Raw genomic sequence first — 17,832 nt, 5'->3', positions numbered from 1 at the left:
ATCCATGCTGTATCACCTTTCATCATCGAAAAATTTGCAGATACTGCAATAGTATTTTGCCATCAAGAGTTCATTGCAAGAAGGTGTTGTACAAATTGGCCCAACAGCCTGAATTTTCAGGCAGCGCATACACATCATTTCAGATGTAGCCTTCCTGCAAATAAATTGGCATAATATCATATGTAAAACTTCAAAATAAATAAATAAATAAAGCATGACGAACAGAAAATGTTACCTGTCCATTGAATGGTCACTGACTTTGTCATGGCAAAACCTGCAAGTAAATAACTTGCCACAGCAAGCAGCACGAAGTTTGCAGTTTCTTTTGTAGTGCTCACACCCAAACACACATTTCTCTGGATCACGAAAAGATGGAGAGCATCCAAGTAGATCTTCATCATTCGAAGCTTCACCTATTCCTACTTGAGTTAACTTCTGCTGAGCAGCAATCCAGCGACTATCAAAAACAGTGAATAATTTGGAGTGAGTAGGATGTGCTATCATGAAAATAGTAGCAGAAAATCTATGAAGACGGTTATAACACCGGCAAACCTGGTCATAAGATTTTGAATTAGGTATGCTTTTCTTCTTGGATCAAGAGTTGAGTCCCGGGAAACCTTTCTTATCTCTGATTCAAGCTCGTTTTGATTCATCCAGAAAATATCTTTCCAGCCAGGCTTGAAAGTACTATCACTTTGGTCCAGGGCTTCATGGACATCAGTGCCTAAAACACGTAATTTAAGACATGAGAAAATGATCTGCAACGTGAAATTTCAAATTTCACAACTTGAGAAGTAAGAAGCAACAGTTTTCCATAAAGAATAGAGGTCAGCAGAAAAAGTACACAATCAACAGTACTAACAAAAGCATGGCACAAACCTTGTGATATACTATTCTCTGATGTTGCAATCTGTGAAGATGCAGATGAAGTTCCTTCCCACCATTCCTTGAGCCACTCACTGAACATTGTGTTTTTGGTAGCCTGCTTCCAGGTGTCCATCATTTTATTCTGCTCCTCCTGAGTAAGAGCAGATGTTACCCAGGGCAACATTGACTGTAGCACCTCTGCACCAGTGGTACCAATTATATGACCAACAATTTTGTCCTGCTCCTCCACAGAAAAATGTCTATCAAATAAAGGCCAGAGTTCAAGTTCTTCACGGAAAACATGCTGATCCAACGTGACTCTTATGGATTTGCACATGCCTTGAACCTTTGTGGCAAGCTCATTGTATTTTCCCAAACACTCATTACCGTCATAAGAACCAAAGTTCTCTCTACTTGAATCTCCACTCAAATTTGCATGCTTCAATTTTTCATGAAGCTGAGCAAGCTCAGAAAGTGCAGACGAAATATCTTCAAATAGTTCTTCTTCTTGCTTATGGTCTAAAGTGTAAGAGTGGCTAACATTATGAAGAGTTTCTTTTGATTCTAATGCTGGGAACACTATGTCATCCTCTGCATTACTATGAGCCCTATATAAGCCCCATAACAAGCGAAATCTACCACTAAACTGCCTGAATAAAGTTTCATCACAATCACGAAGTTTTCCAGATTCAACATCCAGATACTCCAAATCTTTGCGGATAGCTTTATGAAATTTAAATATGTTATCAATGGGTCGAGTTGCATAGCCACTGTGAGTCAGGCTTATATCAGTTTCCCAGTTGAAAAGACTGGAGTTAAGGGAAGGAGCAGAAGGACCAAATGACAAGGAACGCAAAGATTTTGCAGCAGCAAGGGAACTCATTCCCAGATTATTGGTATTCACTCCTAACCCAGGAACACAACATGACTGATTACCACAAGATAATATTTGCATATTTGCAGTTCCAGAAGGATTACAAGCATCACTTTCTTCCCATGACATTGAATTCCCACGCTTGAATGGCCTTCTGTGATCATCTGGCACAACAAATGCAAGATTTTCCTCAGTGGACAAGGTGCAAGGACGAGATGGTTTATGAAAATTTTCTTTGGTTTCAGTTAGAACTTTTGCAGGACAACAACCAATTGCACTGGAAGACAAACAAACATCTGTTGGACGACCTTTGCATGCCCAACCTGAAAAAAGTGTAACCAGTGCAGTGTCCGATGCTGGAGCTGCATCAGATACCATGCATGGTTAGAAATGAGCAAAAGGATCACACACCTGTTGACCTACCTATTACCTATTGTCAATAAGCGATAATAGATTTAACAGAAGCAGAAGAAGGAAATAAATCAAACCTGCCATCTGCATATTGTGAAGGAAAGACCTTGCTTCTTCTTCACTAAGTGATCCAACCAACCAGGGTAAGACACACTCTATCAGCCTCAATGGCATCACACATAAGCTTTGGTACAGAAGTTCCCGCTGGCGTTTGGGGCTAAAATGCTTTCGCGCTAGTGGAAGAACCTACAAATGTAAGATGTCTTTTAAGGACAGCAAGTGGTGCTTAACTGCAAGTTTCAAATTGTTGTTGTACCCCAAAAACAATGACAAACTGAGGCAGCATTTCACACAGATTAGATTCAAGGAACTGACGAAAACAGAAAATGCACATCTCCCTGCCCCTATGCAAGCTGAGCTTGCTTCCATATGCCATCTAGCAATCACTCAACTCTTACACTAACTTTTTAGGAAAGATTGTAAAACTAATCTATATTACACGGACTCGGGTGTGGGCATTGGGTGCAAATGCGTATCTAGGGGTTAGATACTTCAAAAGTAAAAATTGAAGATACGTGGATATGGATCCAAATTTAGATACGGGTACGGGGATATGCTAAATAGTTATTTTTTAAATATATTTATTATATAAAGATGAGTTAAATCGTTATTTCTAAATATATTTATTATTTTTATCTTATGTATTATTTTTATTGATAATATTTTTAATTTATTTATGTAATTTATCTTTTTATTTTTAATTGATATATATTTATTATAAATAAAAAAATATAACAAATAAGGAATAATAAAATATGTTAAAATAAATAAAAAATAAAAACTGAATGATTTATTTTATAAATTTTATTAGATTTTTTTATATTATATATGATTTAATTAGATTTATTATTATATAACAAATTATATTATTTATTATATATTCAAAACGGGAGGGAGAGAGATAGAGAACACAAATCGACAAGAGAGAGAGAGAGAGAGAGAGAGAGAAGAGGAAGAGGGAGATGAAGAGGAAGACGAAGAAGAAAACGGCGAGGAGATGATAAAGAAGAGAAGAGAGAGAGAGAGAAGAGGAGATTGACACAGATGAAGACGAAGACGAGACGACACAAATCGACATAGATCTTCTCCCTCCTGCTACCACTAGTCCACTGTAAGTTTCTCTCAACAACCCTTCTTCTTTCTCCTCTCATGTCAGCCATGTCCGAGAAACCCATGCCGAATCCGACACATATCTCACACCCGCACCCGTGTCGTGTCGTGTCGTGTCGTGTCGAGATAGGTACTCTGCCCTAAACCAGCGAGTCCATGTAACAGAGAAACTAATTGCATATCGCATAAATAACATCCTCACCTGAACTTCCTCATTATGGAAGTGCTTCTGTATGGTGTCCATTATGTGATCAGCATGTGAGCACAGCTTGGAATAAAATTCGGCAGAAGATGAGTTGGCTCCAGCACTTTCAATACTTTCTATCAAACATCTAAACTTGTCAAATTGACTTTCTTCTTCTGCATGCTCCTGGGCAAAGCAGAGTTCTGCATCTAAAGCAGGAAATATAACTTTGTCCTCAGCGACACTGCAGTCCCAGTGAAAAGAGAAACTTGTTACAAAAAATGCAAGGGCACATAAGGGAGCCAATGCCATTGTGATTTCATGCATTTTTTTTACAATTGCTAGTCCTTGCTGTTTCATGGACAAAACAAATGCCAAAAACAAAATCGTGATGGTTTCAAAAAGGAGGATGGGATTAAAATATCCAACTTTTGGTCTTCATGAAGCAGATCATTCTTCACAGACCAAAAAATAAAAATAAAAAAGGCAGGCCATTCTTCATATATTAGGGCACAGGCTTCAATAAGGATATCAATTCCTATATGAGAAAGCCGCGCATATTCCAACTAATGCAATATGTAAGCATGGTAATCATTGTATTTAAAAAACAAAAATTATTGATGCTGAAAAAGGAACATCAAATGGGAAAATATTAACATAAACCATACCTGTGAAAGATACAAACTTCTGCAATAAATTGCAGCCTCTTATTGAATGCAGATAAATCCGAAAAATCTCCAGCCAATTGTATCCTCCTGGCTGCTTCAGCTATATCATTCAATTCTCTTTTTATAGCCTTATGCCAATGCAATATTTCATCTACTGGACGAGACAGAGTGGACTCCTCAAGATTGCAATTTGGCTCCACACATTTTCTTTTACCAGTCCTGGAAGATTCACAGGCACAATGTGCTTTCATTGCTGAACTATTTAAGGTGATAGCATCAGAGTCTGGAGAACTTTGGTCCTTGGAACCTTCACAACTCTTATGTTTGTCATTAGTTTTCACCCCATCCATCCAGGTGAATATAACCTTAAATACAGAGAAAATAACATCAGACAAAATAATATTTGACAAAGACTTTCGAAGCACATGGTGACATTAGAAAGACCCTCACCTGTTGAAGAAGCTTCTCTGCTGGGATTATTTTGCTCAAGCACTTGCGCATATCCTGGCATTCATCAGATGAAATAGAAGAAGAAAGCCATGGGAGGAACTCTGCCATCATACTTACAGGAATGCTGCACAGAAACTGCCATACTAATGATGCCTGCTCTTCAAATGAAAACTTCTCAATAAGCAGAGGGAAGACCTGCCAAATCCAAAATTATTCACTTAATTGGGAATTTTGAACTATGTGCCAATGATAAAAAAAATAAAAATAAAATACTACAAGATACATGATTATAGTATAGTCCATGCCTATAATGTGCTTTATTCTATTTAATCCATTCATTTCCACTTTTTTCTTGGTTTGGTTGTTGGATGTCAGTAACTCAACAACTACCCTGCACAAGCACCAATTCGGCCAAAAGCCTTAAAATGTTTTGATTATGTTTTTACCTTCGAATATATGATGCCCCATTTTGTTTAAGTGAATTGTCAACAGAGAACAATTCATTTAACATGGACGAATAAGCACATAATATTCAGTGTGATCCATATTCATAGATAAATTCATAATATAGAAGATGAAACATCCCTGTAGAAGTTTCCAGCACAGCATTATGTAGGAAACTTTTTCATTTTCTAAGTCACATAGGAATCTGTTCACTTCCTCCAATATTTAATTTAGTCTTCTGCTTTCAGTAAGAAACCAAAACGAATATAATTAGGTAACAAAGAGGAGTTTGGAAAGATAAGAACAATGAAGAATCATTCTAAACATTACTAAGGAGGATAGCTACAAAATACGTCTAGTTACAGAAGGCTTTGTGGACCTAAACCCAAGTAGCACAACCAACCAACCTTCGACAGAACCTTGGGAACAAAAATAATGACCCCTTGTTCTTACCAAAAATGACAATAAATTATAAAATAACGGCACCTAAGAGTTGATACAGTAGTCACTCATTTAGCCAAAAAAGCAGCTCTTTTGTTAGCTGAATACAGAATCCAACTCTCATAGAGCATAGAAAAATCAGTTCTCTCTCCCATTAGATGAATACCCTACCAACCAAGGAGTGAGATTTCATCCATTGACATAACCCACCACAAACGTGGGGTTGGTGGAGTCACCTTCAATCAAATAATGATGCAAACATGATTATTAAAATCCCGATCCGGATCGTACGATCCAACGATCCTACTTTGCCAAAACGATCCAGATCATTGTAGGATCGATGTTATAACAGGGTCGCAAGTAGGATCGGGTAGGATCGCATGGGATCGTGTAGGATCGTATAGGATCATAGGTAGGATCGCAAGTAGGATCGTAGATTTTATGATTTTTCACCTTATTTTTAATATGTATCATTTTTATTTTTATTTTTATCTTTTTTTTTAATAGAAAGTAGGATCTTACGATCCTCGATCCGATCCTACGATCCGATCCACCAGACCCTCTCACCGATCCTACTTAGGATCCCGATTTTAACAACCTTGGATGCAAATTCATAGAGCATTCTCCAAAACCCTTCAAGGGAACTAATATCATGCCTTATTAGCGATGCTCTATCATTGGTTGAAAACACCATAGCAATTCTCTGTTAGTTAAGAAAACCAGAATGAACTAGACAACCACAAAATTAATTTACTGAAATATCATTAGACTTCTCAAATACACCATAGCAAAACTGTGAAAAATGTTTGCTAGTGAATGTATAGAAGAACTAATTCTAGCACAATTCCCACTGTATTATACTTACACTTGCAACAAAATGATATTTGATATGTTAAGCATCAAAGATGCCAAGCATGAGTTAATACTATCACAAACAAAATGGAAGACGATCATCACAGGATGAAACGAAAGATTACCTGTTCCTCTTCCTTGGACATGTGCTGACTAATAGATGTTTGAAGAGCTCCGGTACAACAGGCTAGTTCTCTCCTATAGCTTTCTTCATTTTGCATATTTGAATTCAGGAGCGCAAACAACTGATCAAAAAGAACACTTTCTCCCTCATGCTCAAGGGAGTAAGTTTGTGCCACATTCTTCACACGTATATCAAGAGCTGGAAAGATGACCTGTGGTTCCAAAAGAACATACCATTAACTAATTCCATACACTTCTAAAGATTTGCAGGAAAACATCAGCTTTGACTACAAATCTACAAGGTAACTGTTTTGATCCAAAGATTGGCACAGCAGATTATACATATTTCAAGAAAACATTATTTGTTTTTGGAGCGGAGTCGTAAAAATAGATACTCTCCACATTTCCATTCTTAGGCATTATTTCATATCACAAAATACAAGACATACTTCGGACTTTAACTATGAAGCCTTTAAACATTGTAAAGAGTGCAAAACAATGTCACACATTGTGGTAAATTAAGTACTACCACTACTAGACAATACACTGATGCAGGCATATTAAAGCAGTGATCATTTATCAAGGTAAACCAATTATTAGAAAAAACTAATTGTTTGGGCTAAAGAATCACTGAGCTTAGCAAGTACGAGTATGTAAAGCCCAGCTCGGCAGAACAGTGTCTTATGCTTGGCTTAAGCTAGGCAACCTTTATTCAAGCTAAGCCCAGCAAGTACTCACTACACTCAAAGCTAGTAATTCGGCTTAATTAACAAGGAAATATTTTCTCAATTTTTTTTATTTAAAGATCTTTATTTAATTGTGACCCTTTGCCATATCCTCGTAGATGCAAAAAAATATTTATCCTAAGAACATATATGTCAAGAAAAAGGGATGATCAATGACAAGTATGACGCCAGTATGCAAATTGTATGCCTTCATTACTCCAATTTTATGCCATATTTCACAGGGAAAAAAAAAAAAATTTGATCTTACAATATAGTCAGTAACAAACAGGCATTGAACCCAAGAGCAGAACCAAGTCAATGCACAGAATCAAACACCATGTGCACATGTAGGACTCACTATATTCTGAAAATAATGAGACCACCATTTTTTTTGGAGAAGATGGGACCTACATGAACACATGATGCTTGCTGTGTGAATCCACGAAGGAGGAGAAAAAATCCTGTCCAATTATATATTAACAATATTACAAAATACAAACTCAATTCTAAGATATCAATCAAGTAGCTCATTTTAGATAAATAGATATGGATATAACCTGAAAGGATTTGAACATGATGATCAAGGATGGAATTAGTATTGATATTCAAATGGAACTGAAATGGACAAATAATAAGAGTTTGCCTTTGATATTATGTAGTCAATCAAATGGAATTTGTGCATTCAATAAAGTTGTCCTAAACAACACACCATCAAAAATAAATAAATAATGAACTCGCACTCCTATCATACAAACCAAACATTTTTTAAAAAAATAATAATAAACTACAGTAACTTCTGAATATGTTTTAGACAGCGGAATGCTATAATTTTTTTTTTAATAATAAGATTTTATTTGAATAAATTTCAAGACTTAAAAAGGTAAAGTTTGATTATCATCATGTTGCTATTATAAAATTTTAAGAATAAAAAAGACAATCTAAAAATTCTAATCAACATTGTATGACACATTGAAGTGGACAGATGTATCAATCTAAAAGAAGAAATGCCAAAGAGAGGGAAAATTTTGGTTTATCTCTTTGTCTTGACTCTTGGGATATTTATTTATTTTTTTCACTATCTTTTTTCGAGAACCGTCCAAACTTCCAACTAACAAGTTGAAATGATTTTTCATTATCTCAGTTAAAGTATCAGCCGCCCATTGTTAGAGGCTTGCTACTTCAATTAGTCACCATGTTCTTCAAATGGATCTCTTAGCAATTAGCGTTATGGCATTAAGATGAATGAGGAGACGATTGATCATCTGATTTTACATTGCCCTATAGCTGTGGCAGTATGGTAGGTTGGCAGAGGATAACTTGATATTAGCTTCCTGTGCTTGGATTCTTTTCATTGATTATAATGGTTTGGGCTCAAACAAGAGAGCCTGAGTTCTTTAGGGTTATGCAATTGGTAGTTGTGCTTTGGGTAATTTGACTGGAGAAAAATGCAAAAATATTTTAAGATAAATTTGAAGATGCTAAAAGGTTATAGGATGAGATATGTTATTTGTCTTCCTTTTTAGGCTTAAGTGACAACTCTTCTTAAAGGGTTCCTCTGTTTTTTATATTTAGGGATTTGAGAGTTGTATGTAATTTATTTATTTATTTATTTTCTCTTTTTGGAAGACCTCTGGTCCTCCTTGAATTTTGTTGTGTCTTTCTCTTTTGGGTAAATTACAAACACACCCCTTAAGGTTTAACAAAAACACAAACTGCCCCTTTCGGTTTGAAAAATTACAAATACCCTTTTAACAGGGTTAACACAAAATCAAAACAGCATAACTACCCTCTCATACCAAAAACCAAAATTATCTTACTATCCTCAAACCCTTCTCTCCCAAACCCAAACCCAAACCCAAACCCTTATCCATACATCCCTAGACACCATTTAGATAGGAACACAGTAAACCACCACAATTTTAATAGGATATCACAGTGTTTTAAAGGCTCTAGGCGCACCGAGGCGATAAGGTCTCCTATAGCCTAAGCGCGAGGCGCAAGTAGTAGAAGAAAAGCAAAATTATAAAATAGGCAAACTTTTCAACGTAACAAATATATATAGAATTCCAAAAATCATAAAGCAAGTTTCACAAGCATAACAAAGAAGAAAAAACAGAGAGATAACCTAGCGAAGGAGCAAGAGAAGAAAAAAAAGAAGGGAAGAATAAAATAAGAAAAGAAGAAGAGAAGAAAAATAAGGAAAGAAAAAACAGAGACAGACCCATGAAGAGAACCCATTGAAGAAGAGAAGAAGAAAAGAATAAGAGAAGAAAAATAAAGGAAGAAAAACAGAGAGGCAGAGAGATAACCCAACCAAGAGAACCCATCGAAAGGAAGAGAAGAGAAGAGAAGATAAGAGAAGAAGCAAAAGAAGAAGTCAAAATCGTGTCATCTTCTTACTTTCTGATTGCTTTTTTTAATCTTCTCGACCTAGGATTTTTTTTAATCACTTTCTGCTCTCTTTTGACCACATTTGGTCATTTTATATTGAAGAATTTTGATTCCTTGTGGGTATGCCCACAAAAAAAAGCATTTAATCAACAGTTGGAGTAGAAAAATAAGTAAAACCCATGAAACGAGCGCCTCGCGCCTCGAAAAAAAGCCCTCCCCTCAGCGCATTTGTTACGCCTTACATATTGCGTCTCGCCTCAACCTATTTGAAGTGCAAGGTTGCGCCTCGCGCTTAGGCATTTGCCTAAGCACGCCTTTTAAAACACTGGGATATCATAAGTCTTTGAATACCCGTAATTATTTCAAAAGCAATCTAAGATGATAACAATTAATAAGTAATAGAAAAATCAAGGCTATAGTGATTGTGGTGGAGAACAAGGCTACACCAATTGGTCATAGAACACCATCGCCAATGCCATCGAACTAGGCACCAAAGTCACCCACCAACCTCACACCCAGTCATCCAATCCCACACCCTCTTCTACCCTCCCTCACCACCCCCAACCCCTTCCTTGCTAAACAACACCATGTCCCTACCCTCACTCGCCACATCCACCACTCCCATACCCTCTTTTGCCACACCAACCCTTTCTCCACCCTCCCCCACCTCAGATCTACCATTGAACCCCAAAATCAAAGAAAAATATAGAGATAATTTCTCAAAGAGAGAGAATTTCAAATATGCCATCTAAGTTAGTTAAGAGTTGTAACGATGAAGATGAAGGAAGGGAAAGGAATAATAGGGAGAGAGGGATTGTGCCATTGGTCTTGGGTTTCACAAAGAAAGAGATGCAGTATGTTGAGGGTAAAATATGTTTTTTAGAAAATAAAACTGATTACATCACCAAAACCAGTTAGTTGACCAATCTGTTGACTAACGAAAGGGAGTATTTGTTATGTGATTTAAACCTCAAGACGTGAGATGCAATTTCCAGAACCTAAGGGAGTCAAATTTATTTTCAGTAAACCGCAGGGAATGTATTTGTAATTTATACTCCTCTTTCATATTCAATAAAATTTTCTTGTTGTAGATTAAAAACAATTAAAATTTTCAAGGTTTAGCCAAGGCTTAGCTCAAGACTCCACTACTCATTATATTTGGTCTGGTGGTATTACCACACCACCTTAGAAGCACAAACACATAAAGGGTCATGTACCCATGACTTAAATTTTTTTGGAAATCATCATACATTGTGTTGTTCGTGTCTGTGTCCATTAACCTATAATCACTTTTAGTCGTTATAAGGGGACTTCATAAGGGTATTAAAGTCCATGGTTTTATCTAAACAGTAGGAGAAAGTAATGATGAAATTCTTACTTAAAAAAACTAGTCAAGCTTTAGAGATTATTTGATCTTGACAAATTTTTGAACATATTGACCAGTTGAATGAATATTTAAGAGTTTCCTAATCTAAGAAGTCCAAAATAAAAGAGGGAGGAAGAAAAGAGTCATGATTACTAATAAATAGGGAGATCCGGATGCTTTAATGCCTGAACAATTGGGTCCCTACCAACCCCCTCGGCTCCACATCTAGTAGAACCAAATTGAAATTCACTAGTTCACAGGTTTTGAGGTTCACAAATTAGACTAAGCTTAGCTTGGGCTTTGCTCATGTGCTGCTTGCATGATAAAGGAGCTTCAAAATAAAGATTGCCACTGATTTGTTTATTGTGAAAACTAGCTTGAACAAACAACTTAGCAAGCTACGCCCTAACAGATTATGAACAGCTTCATTCTTGAAACCCTAGTCAATGATCAGTGATATGTATCACTGCAACATAGTAGTTCAACTCTATACCAAACTGCATAAATGAGAACTGAAAAATAAATAATTAGCAAATAAAACTGAAAGTAATTAACTTTATCCCCTTATCAAGCAATGGAAGTACATAAAGTAAAAATAAATAAATACAACATGAAGTTGCAAGAATACAAGCAACTACCACGTCAAACATCAAGTGTTAATGTCAGGAAACAAGGATGTGACACCAACTCCAAATGTTACATATGACAATCATCAATGTGACAAGATGGCTGGTGCAGATTAAACAGATTGCATTGTCCTAATTAATAAAATTCACGGACACATTCCAATTTTATTATATGCATCCTAGCAATTTGTAGAAATTTAATGTATAAAGAGAAAAAGAGAATTGTATTATTGATTGATGTTTGTAATTGTTTAATTATTGAATGCTACAATGATTCCTATATATAGAAGAGTAGGTGGTAGTAGGTGGTAGGTGGAGTAGGTGAAGTGGAGGTGGTAGTGGTGTAGTGGGTTTAGTGCAGTAGGTGAGGTGGTAGTGGTGTAGTGGGTTAGGTTTAGTGGAGTAGGTGAGGTGGTAGTGGTGTAGTGGGTTAGGTTTAGTGGGTGAAGTAGGTGATAGATTTTAACAGCCCCCCGCAAACTCAAGGGGGATAGGAACTAACCAACTTGAGTTTGGAGAGAGTAACAAAACAAGAAAATACATAAAAAATAAAAGAGGATATGAGACACTGTATGGTCGTGTCAGACCGTTGTAGAAGACCGATGTAGAAGACACTGGCTCGTGTCGGACCGATGTAGAAGACAGTTTATGGGGTCATGTCGGACCGTTGTAGAAGACAGTTTACGGAGTCTTGCTGGACCCTTGTAGAAACTAACCGAAATCAATGTCGGGACAGTTTACAGAGTCTTGTCGGACCCATAAAGGAGCTAACCGGAATCAATGTAGGGACAGTTTACAGAGTCTTGTCGGACCCATGAAGGAGCTAACCGGAATCAATGTCGGGACAGTTTACAGAGTCTTGTCGGACCCATGAAGGAGCTAACCGGAATCAATGTCGGGACAGTTTACAGAGTCTTGTCGGACCCTTAAAAAGTCGCACCCTCAAAAGGTGTGCCTAATTTTTCAAAAAGGCGTGCCATCAAAAGGCGTGCCCAATCCATAAAAAAACGTGCCATCAAAATGCGTGCTCAATCCATAAAAAGGCGTGCCATCAAAAGTTGCGCCCTCAAAAGGCGCGCCCACTTCATCAAAAGTCGTGCCCAACAGAAAGCGTCGAGCCATCAAAAGGTGAGCCGGAGACGCGGCGAGGCACGTGAGCGACAGAGCGGCGTGTCGGCCGCGTCGTCAGTGTCAATATAAACCAATGCGGAGGCGGAGGAAACCAAACCAGACTGAAACCTCTGAACTTGTCATTCTGAAACAATCTGTAAATACTCTGTATCCAACCCTTCTCGGAAACACTCAGCAACCCAAAAAACATGGCCTCTTCTTCCCGTTCAGCTACCCAGAACATGGCCTCATCTTCCCGTGGTCTGCTCACTCTCTTTCCCGACCTCAACGAGTCAACAGGAGAGATAACAGGTGCGGTGGCCCGTGAACCTCAACCAAACACCTCTGGTTTTGCTCCGTTGAACTTTCCGATGCGGTCGGTGGAGCAAAAAATGGCAGTGCAAACGGATATTGAGGCCAATCAGTATACATTGAAGTCATGTGTGGAAACCATGACTGCGGTCACAAACTTGTCGCACCGGCTGCAGAGTAGGACAAATGAGGTGCAGCAGTTAAACGCCCAACTGGCTCTGCTCCAGCGCATGTATAAGGATGCGCGAGCAGAGATAAGTGTGCTAAAGGCGGAAAATAAGGAGCTGAAGCGGAAGGCCACCGTGATGTTCCGATTTGGAGGTCCGCCATATGCTGCAGTGGAGGAGTATGGGGGAGTGAACGTGCTGGGCGGCGTAGAAAACACGGAGGCAGCACCGGCAAGGGCCGCTCAGGACGGAGGCAAGAAGAAGAGACCGGCGGCAGAGTAGAGAAGAAAAATCCCGCCTGTGGATGTGGTTGTTTGGGTTTGTTGTTGTTTTTTTTTTTTTTGGGTGTAAAATTGTGATCAGGGCGAAATCCCGATAGAAATAAAATGAGTGTATTGTGCAAATCCGAATGGCTTGAAGGTACAAGACTGAGCAGAAAAATTAGATGGAATGAACTTTTTTATTTTTTTTTTTAATTTTTTTTATTTTTAATAATAAAAAATTGAGGTTCAAGGAAAAGTTGGGCTGTGGAAAGAAGAAAAAGAAAAAGTAGCACCCACGTGAGTTCCATCCAATTTTTTATATATATAAGATAAAAAAAAAAGGTTTGGACGGTGAAAAAATATTTTAAAATAGAAAAAATTATATAATATAGTTATCTCTTTGAAACTATATGCTGGTGTTGATCAAAAAAGTGGGCCAAATTACCAATACCGCCAATCTTGTAGACATCCTGAAGTGGGAGACGAAGAGGCTTGTCTGATGGCCTCTTGGGCTCTGTAATCATGTCGAGGGCATCAAGAAGGGTTGGGCCCTTGTACCATGTTACCGGTGTAGAAGACACTATATGAGTGTGTATATAGACTGCCCAAAAGATATACATGGATATAGATATCGAGCCCTCAAAAGTCATGCCCTTTTTTGTGGCTTGGAATAGCAGGGGATTGAGACCAGACGCAAGGAAGGCCGGTGTCGCGACGGAGCTTTGGCAAAGGGACATCGACGTGCAAGCGGTGGTGGTCTCCGGCGACTGAACAGTAGTGCACTCAGAAAGGAAATTTCAAGGTATGTGTAGAAAAATTTTAGCAGATTAGGTTGAGGTCCGGCGGACGGCCAAGGCGAGGTTGCCGCCCGCCGGTGAAGCGAAAAATACTAAGTGTTTAACCTTGCTCTGATACCATGTAGAAATTTAATGTATAAAGAGAAAAAGAGAATTGTATTATTGATTGATGTTTGTAATTGTTTAATTATTGAATGCTACAATGATTCCTATATATAGAAGAGTAGGTGGTAGTAGGTGGTAGGTGGAGTAGGTGAAGTGGAGGTGGTAGTGGTGTAGTGGGTTTAGTGGAGTAGGTGAGGTGGTAGTGGTGTAGTGGGTTAGGTTTAGTGGAGTAGGTGAGGTGGTAGTGGTGTAGTGGGTTAGGTTTAGTGGGTGAAGTAGGTGATAGGTTTTAACAAATTCATGCGCTGATCATTGTGTTAACCTCAGCAACTGAGGAACAAGACACCAACTCCAGCTATTTAAGTATCTACATTTTTTTCAAGCAAGGCGAAACACATGGCAAGCACTAAAGTGATCAAAATTTGCAGATTAAACCACACGTAGGTGCATTCTGACTATTTTATGCACACACAACAATGCACACGAACTAACTTGTCAACATTCTGTCCAATACTATGTTACTCTTCCCCTACCAAGCTATCAAAGTAAACCCAGAAATGTCGCCAAACACATTAGGAAGAACATGAGACACTCACATGCAAGAAAGATTCAACTCTTGAACCCTGCTCACAATTAGAATTACACTTTAATTTAACAATCACCACCATGCCAATGCAAACTTCTCCACAGAAAATTAATTTACAGCACATATAAGGTTCTATAATCAAGCATAGAAGATGAAATAAAAAAACACGAATACAATGACTTATAAAACCCTAACGCTGTGTTTGGTTGGGAGATTTTGGAAGAGAAAGGGAAAATGTAAGTGAAATGTAAGAATATTTTATTCTTATTCCACCTCCCTTTTCTCTTTCTATTTCCAAATCCATTCCAAAATCCCTCAACCAAACACGACATAAATCCCTTAAATTCCTCAGAATAATCAGATTAAACAAATAAACAGAAGCCAAATTCAATTGCTTTACACTGTGTTTTTGGTTATGGTTAGGAGATTTGGAGACTGATTTGGAAAAAAAAAAAGAGAAAAAGAGTGTGAAATTAGATGAAATATAAATATATTTTATTCACATATTACCTGCCTATTTCATTTCTCTTGCCAAATCCCTACTCCAATCCACCAACCAAACACAAACTAAACACAGCATTAAAGTAATAGAAGGAACAATTAACCTTTTAACACCATAAAACTCAAAATCAAGACCTAGGTATGTCCAAATTTCAAAATTTTCTCAATTAATTTGTAAACAAACCTCGTCCTCTGCATTGCAGTGGTGCTTATAGATTGACCGAAAGAAGTGATACTGTTCCAACAGAGGATTCAAGTCACCCTCCTGATCGGAGACAAAGGCCATGGCGGCGCGGTGGAGGCCATCGAGCTCCGTCCGAATGGCTTTGTGGAAGAACAAAAAAATCAAAATTGGCGACCTAAGAGACGAGTTATTGGCACAGGACTTGTTGGACTGATCGACCTGGTTCACAGGACCCGCCATTAATGCTATGTGCTGAAGACCCGTCAATGGTGTCGCCATTATATATCAAAATGCTCGAAAAAGAGAGAGGATCAGATTGTGGTTGTAGATTCAGACTTCACAACGCCTAAATGACTCCGAATTCGCCAGATTTCATCTCTCTCTCTCTCCTCTCTCCTCTGTCCTCTCTCTCTCTCTCTCTCTCTCTCTCTCTACATACAGTTCTCTATGTGTCTCTTGCTTTTCAGAGACAATGGACGTAGCAAAAAGCACACTTTTTCTTTGCTTCTTTTTTTCTTTCTTTTTTTTTTCTCTGGCTCCCTCTTTGTTCTCGGTTTTCTCTCTCTATATGAATCTAAACGAAAGAGCGGACCAGGCACGAGCAAAGTTGTTGAGTGCGAGTCGATGAGGAAAATCCTAGGATAAAATTTACAATAATTATTAAAAAGTAAAAAAATTAAAAAAGCATTAAAAAAAATTAGAAAGTTAAAAATATATAAAAAAAAAATTATTTTTTCTCTATTTTTTCACTTTTTCCCAATATATTTTTTTTTTTTACTTCATCCCAATATATTATTTTTTTCACTTCATGTTTTAATCAAAAATTTAAAAAATTAATTAAATAGTCTATTCCTAAACCAATACATTAATTAGTTTTGAAATTTTTTAAAAAAATGATTAATTACACTTATATCCCTTAACTATTAGCGAATACTATTTCATTTTTTATTTATGAATCTGTTTATATTGGCTAGGAATGTAACTCGGACTGATTTGGTTGGGTGTTGAGAGAATTTTCAAACTCAGCCCAAATTCTACTAAGAGCTGCCTAGACTTGCTCAAACTCAATTTTCAACCCCAGATTGTTTGTTTAACTCCAACTGAGTTATGTTCAAATTGTCTGAATTATCCTTAACATTATTTTTTTTAAGTTGATTAATTTGTTAAAATTACCCTATTAATTTCTCTTTCTTCTTTCTTTTTTTTTTTTTAGTTGTAAAATCATTAATAACATCAAAAATAATAATTACTGTAAGGAAGAAATATGGAGAGAAAAGATATGAGAATTGAGGGCGACAATAGTAGTTTTTATCATATTTTAGCAAGAATAAAAAATAGTAAGATTTTGTATTGTGCTCTATGTATACATAATATATAATGAATATGATGTAGTGATGCAAATTATTTTAACACTATCTAACAACTAATAATTTGTGTATATTGAGTTTTAATGTGTTTACTCAAGTTCGGCTTAAATTTAATTTGAACTTATAGATTTGTATTCAAGCGGGTAACAAATTCAAAATATATTGTCCAAATACTGAAAAAAAATCAAATTGTTTAGATTAAGCCCACTCAAATTACATATGTAATATTAACCCCATCAATTATATAAATAAATTTTAAAAAAAGACAATTCGTACAAATACACCATCTTATAAAAAGTGGTCTAAAAATGTTGAAATAATACATTTCCTTAATTATAAAAATCATAAAAAAAAAACATCTCTTTTAGAGAAAGTTTGAGGTGACTATTGTCTTGCCTTTTGGACCCATTTAAATGATTCAGCCCCCGTTTGGCATTATTTTATTTTTATTTTATTTTTTTTGAGATTGGGAACTAATTTGTCTAAAAAAGACAAAATAGGTTAAAAAGTTAATGAGATAAAATATCACATCAAAATCATAAATCAATTTTTCTATTACAAAAGTAAAAAAAAAACAAAAAAAATCCAATCCAAACGAACTTTCTAACCCCAGACGAAAAAAATCAACCCACTTTCCAAATGAAACATCAAAATCATCCACATTTTATACTTCAAATTATACTCACCATTCATTTTTTATATACAAAAGTGATTTGATAAAAGTAATCCTGATATTCAGTCAAATTAGATTTTTTTACAGGTATATTTTACTTAATATATTTTAAAAAGTAAATGATTTTGATCATCTGAATGAGTCTCGAAATACGCCCAAAAATCGCACAATAGGG

The 17,832-nt window shown here is 36.8% G+C and overlaps 1 protein-coding gene across 3 annotated transcripts in view; it reads right to left on the bottom strand.

Annotated features, from left to right (window-relative positions):
- Positions 1–16,314, bottom strand: part of LOC114275426 (zinc finger protein BRUTUS) — a 29,959-nt gene extending 13,645 nt beyond the window's left edge. For all 3 annotated transcript variants that reach the window (XR_014342732.1, XM_082892591.1, XM_082892592.1), the window contains exons 1-10: positions 15,618–16,314; positions 6,487–6,696; positions 4,625–4,819; positions 4,175–4,539; positions 3,525–3,750; positions 2,230–2,398; positions 880–2,103; positions 553–724; positions 236–457; positions 17–154 (exon numbers count right to left, since the gene is read on the bottom strand). Coding sequence is in view for 2 of the 3 variants with exons in the window: in XM_082892591.1 (XP_082748717.1) it covers positions 17–154; positions 236–457; positions 553–724; positions 880–2,103; positions 2,230–2,398; positions 3,525–3,750; positions 4,175–4,539; positions 4,625–4,819; positions 6,487–6,696; positions 15,618–15,896 (3,200 nt within the window). In the remaining variant the exon portion in view is untranslated. The remainder of the gene's footprint in view (positions 1–16; positions 155–235; positions 458–552; positions 725–879; positions 2,104–2,229; positions 2,399–3,524; positions 3,751–4,174; positions 4,540–4,624; positions 4,820–6,486; positions 6,697–15,617) is intronic.
- Positions 16,315–17,832: the final 1,518 nt, after the last annotated feature.

The sequence above is a fragment of the Camellia sinensis genome, chromosome 10 (genome assembly GCF_055761805.1).
Source record: "Camellia sinensis isolate YWXY chromosome 10, ASM5576180v1, whole genome shotgun sequence".
Classification (NCBI taxonomy): domain Eukaryota; kingdom Viridiplantae; phylum Streptophyta; class Magnoliopsida; order Ericales; family Theaceae; genus Camellia; species Camellia sinensis.
Note: the sequence above shows the minus strand (reverse complement) of the source record. Positions and strands in the feature narration are given on the sequence as shown.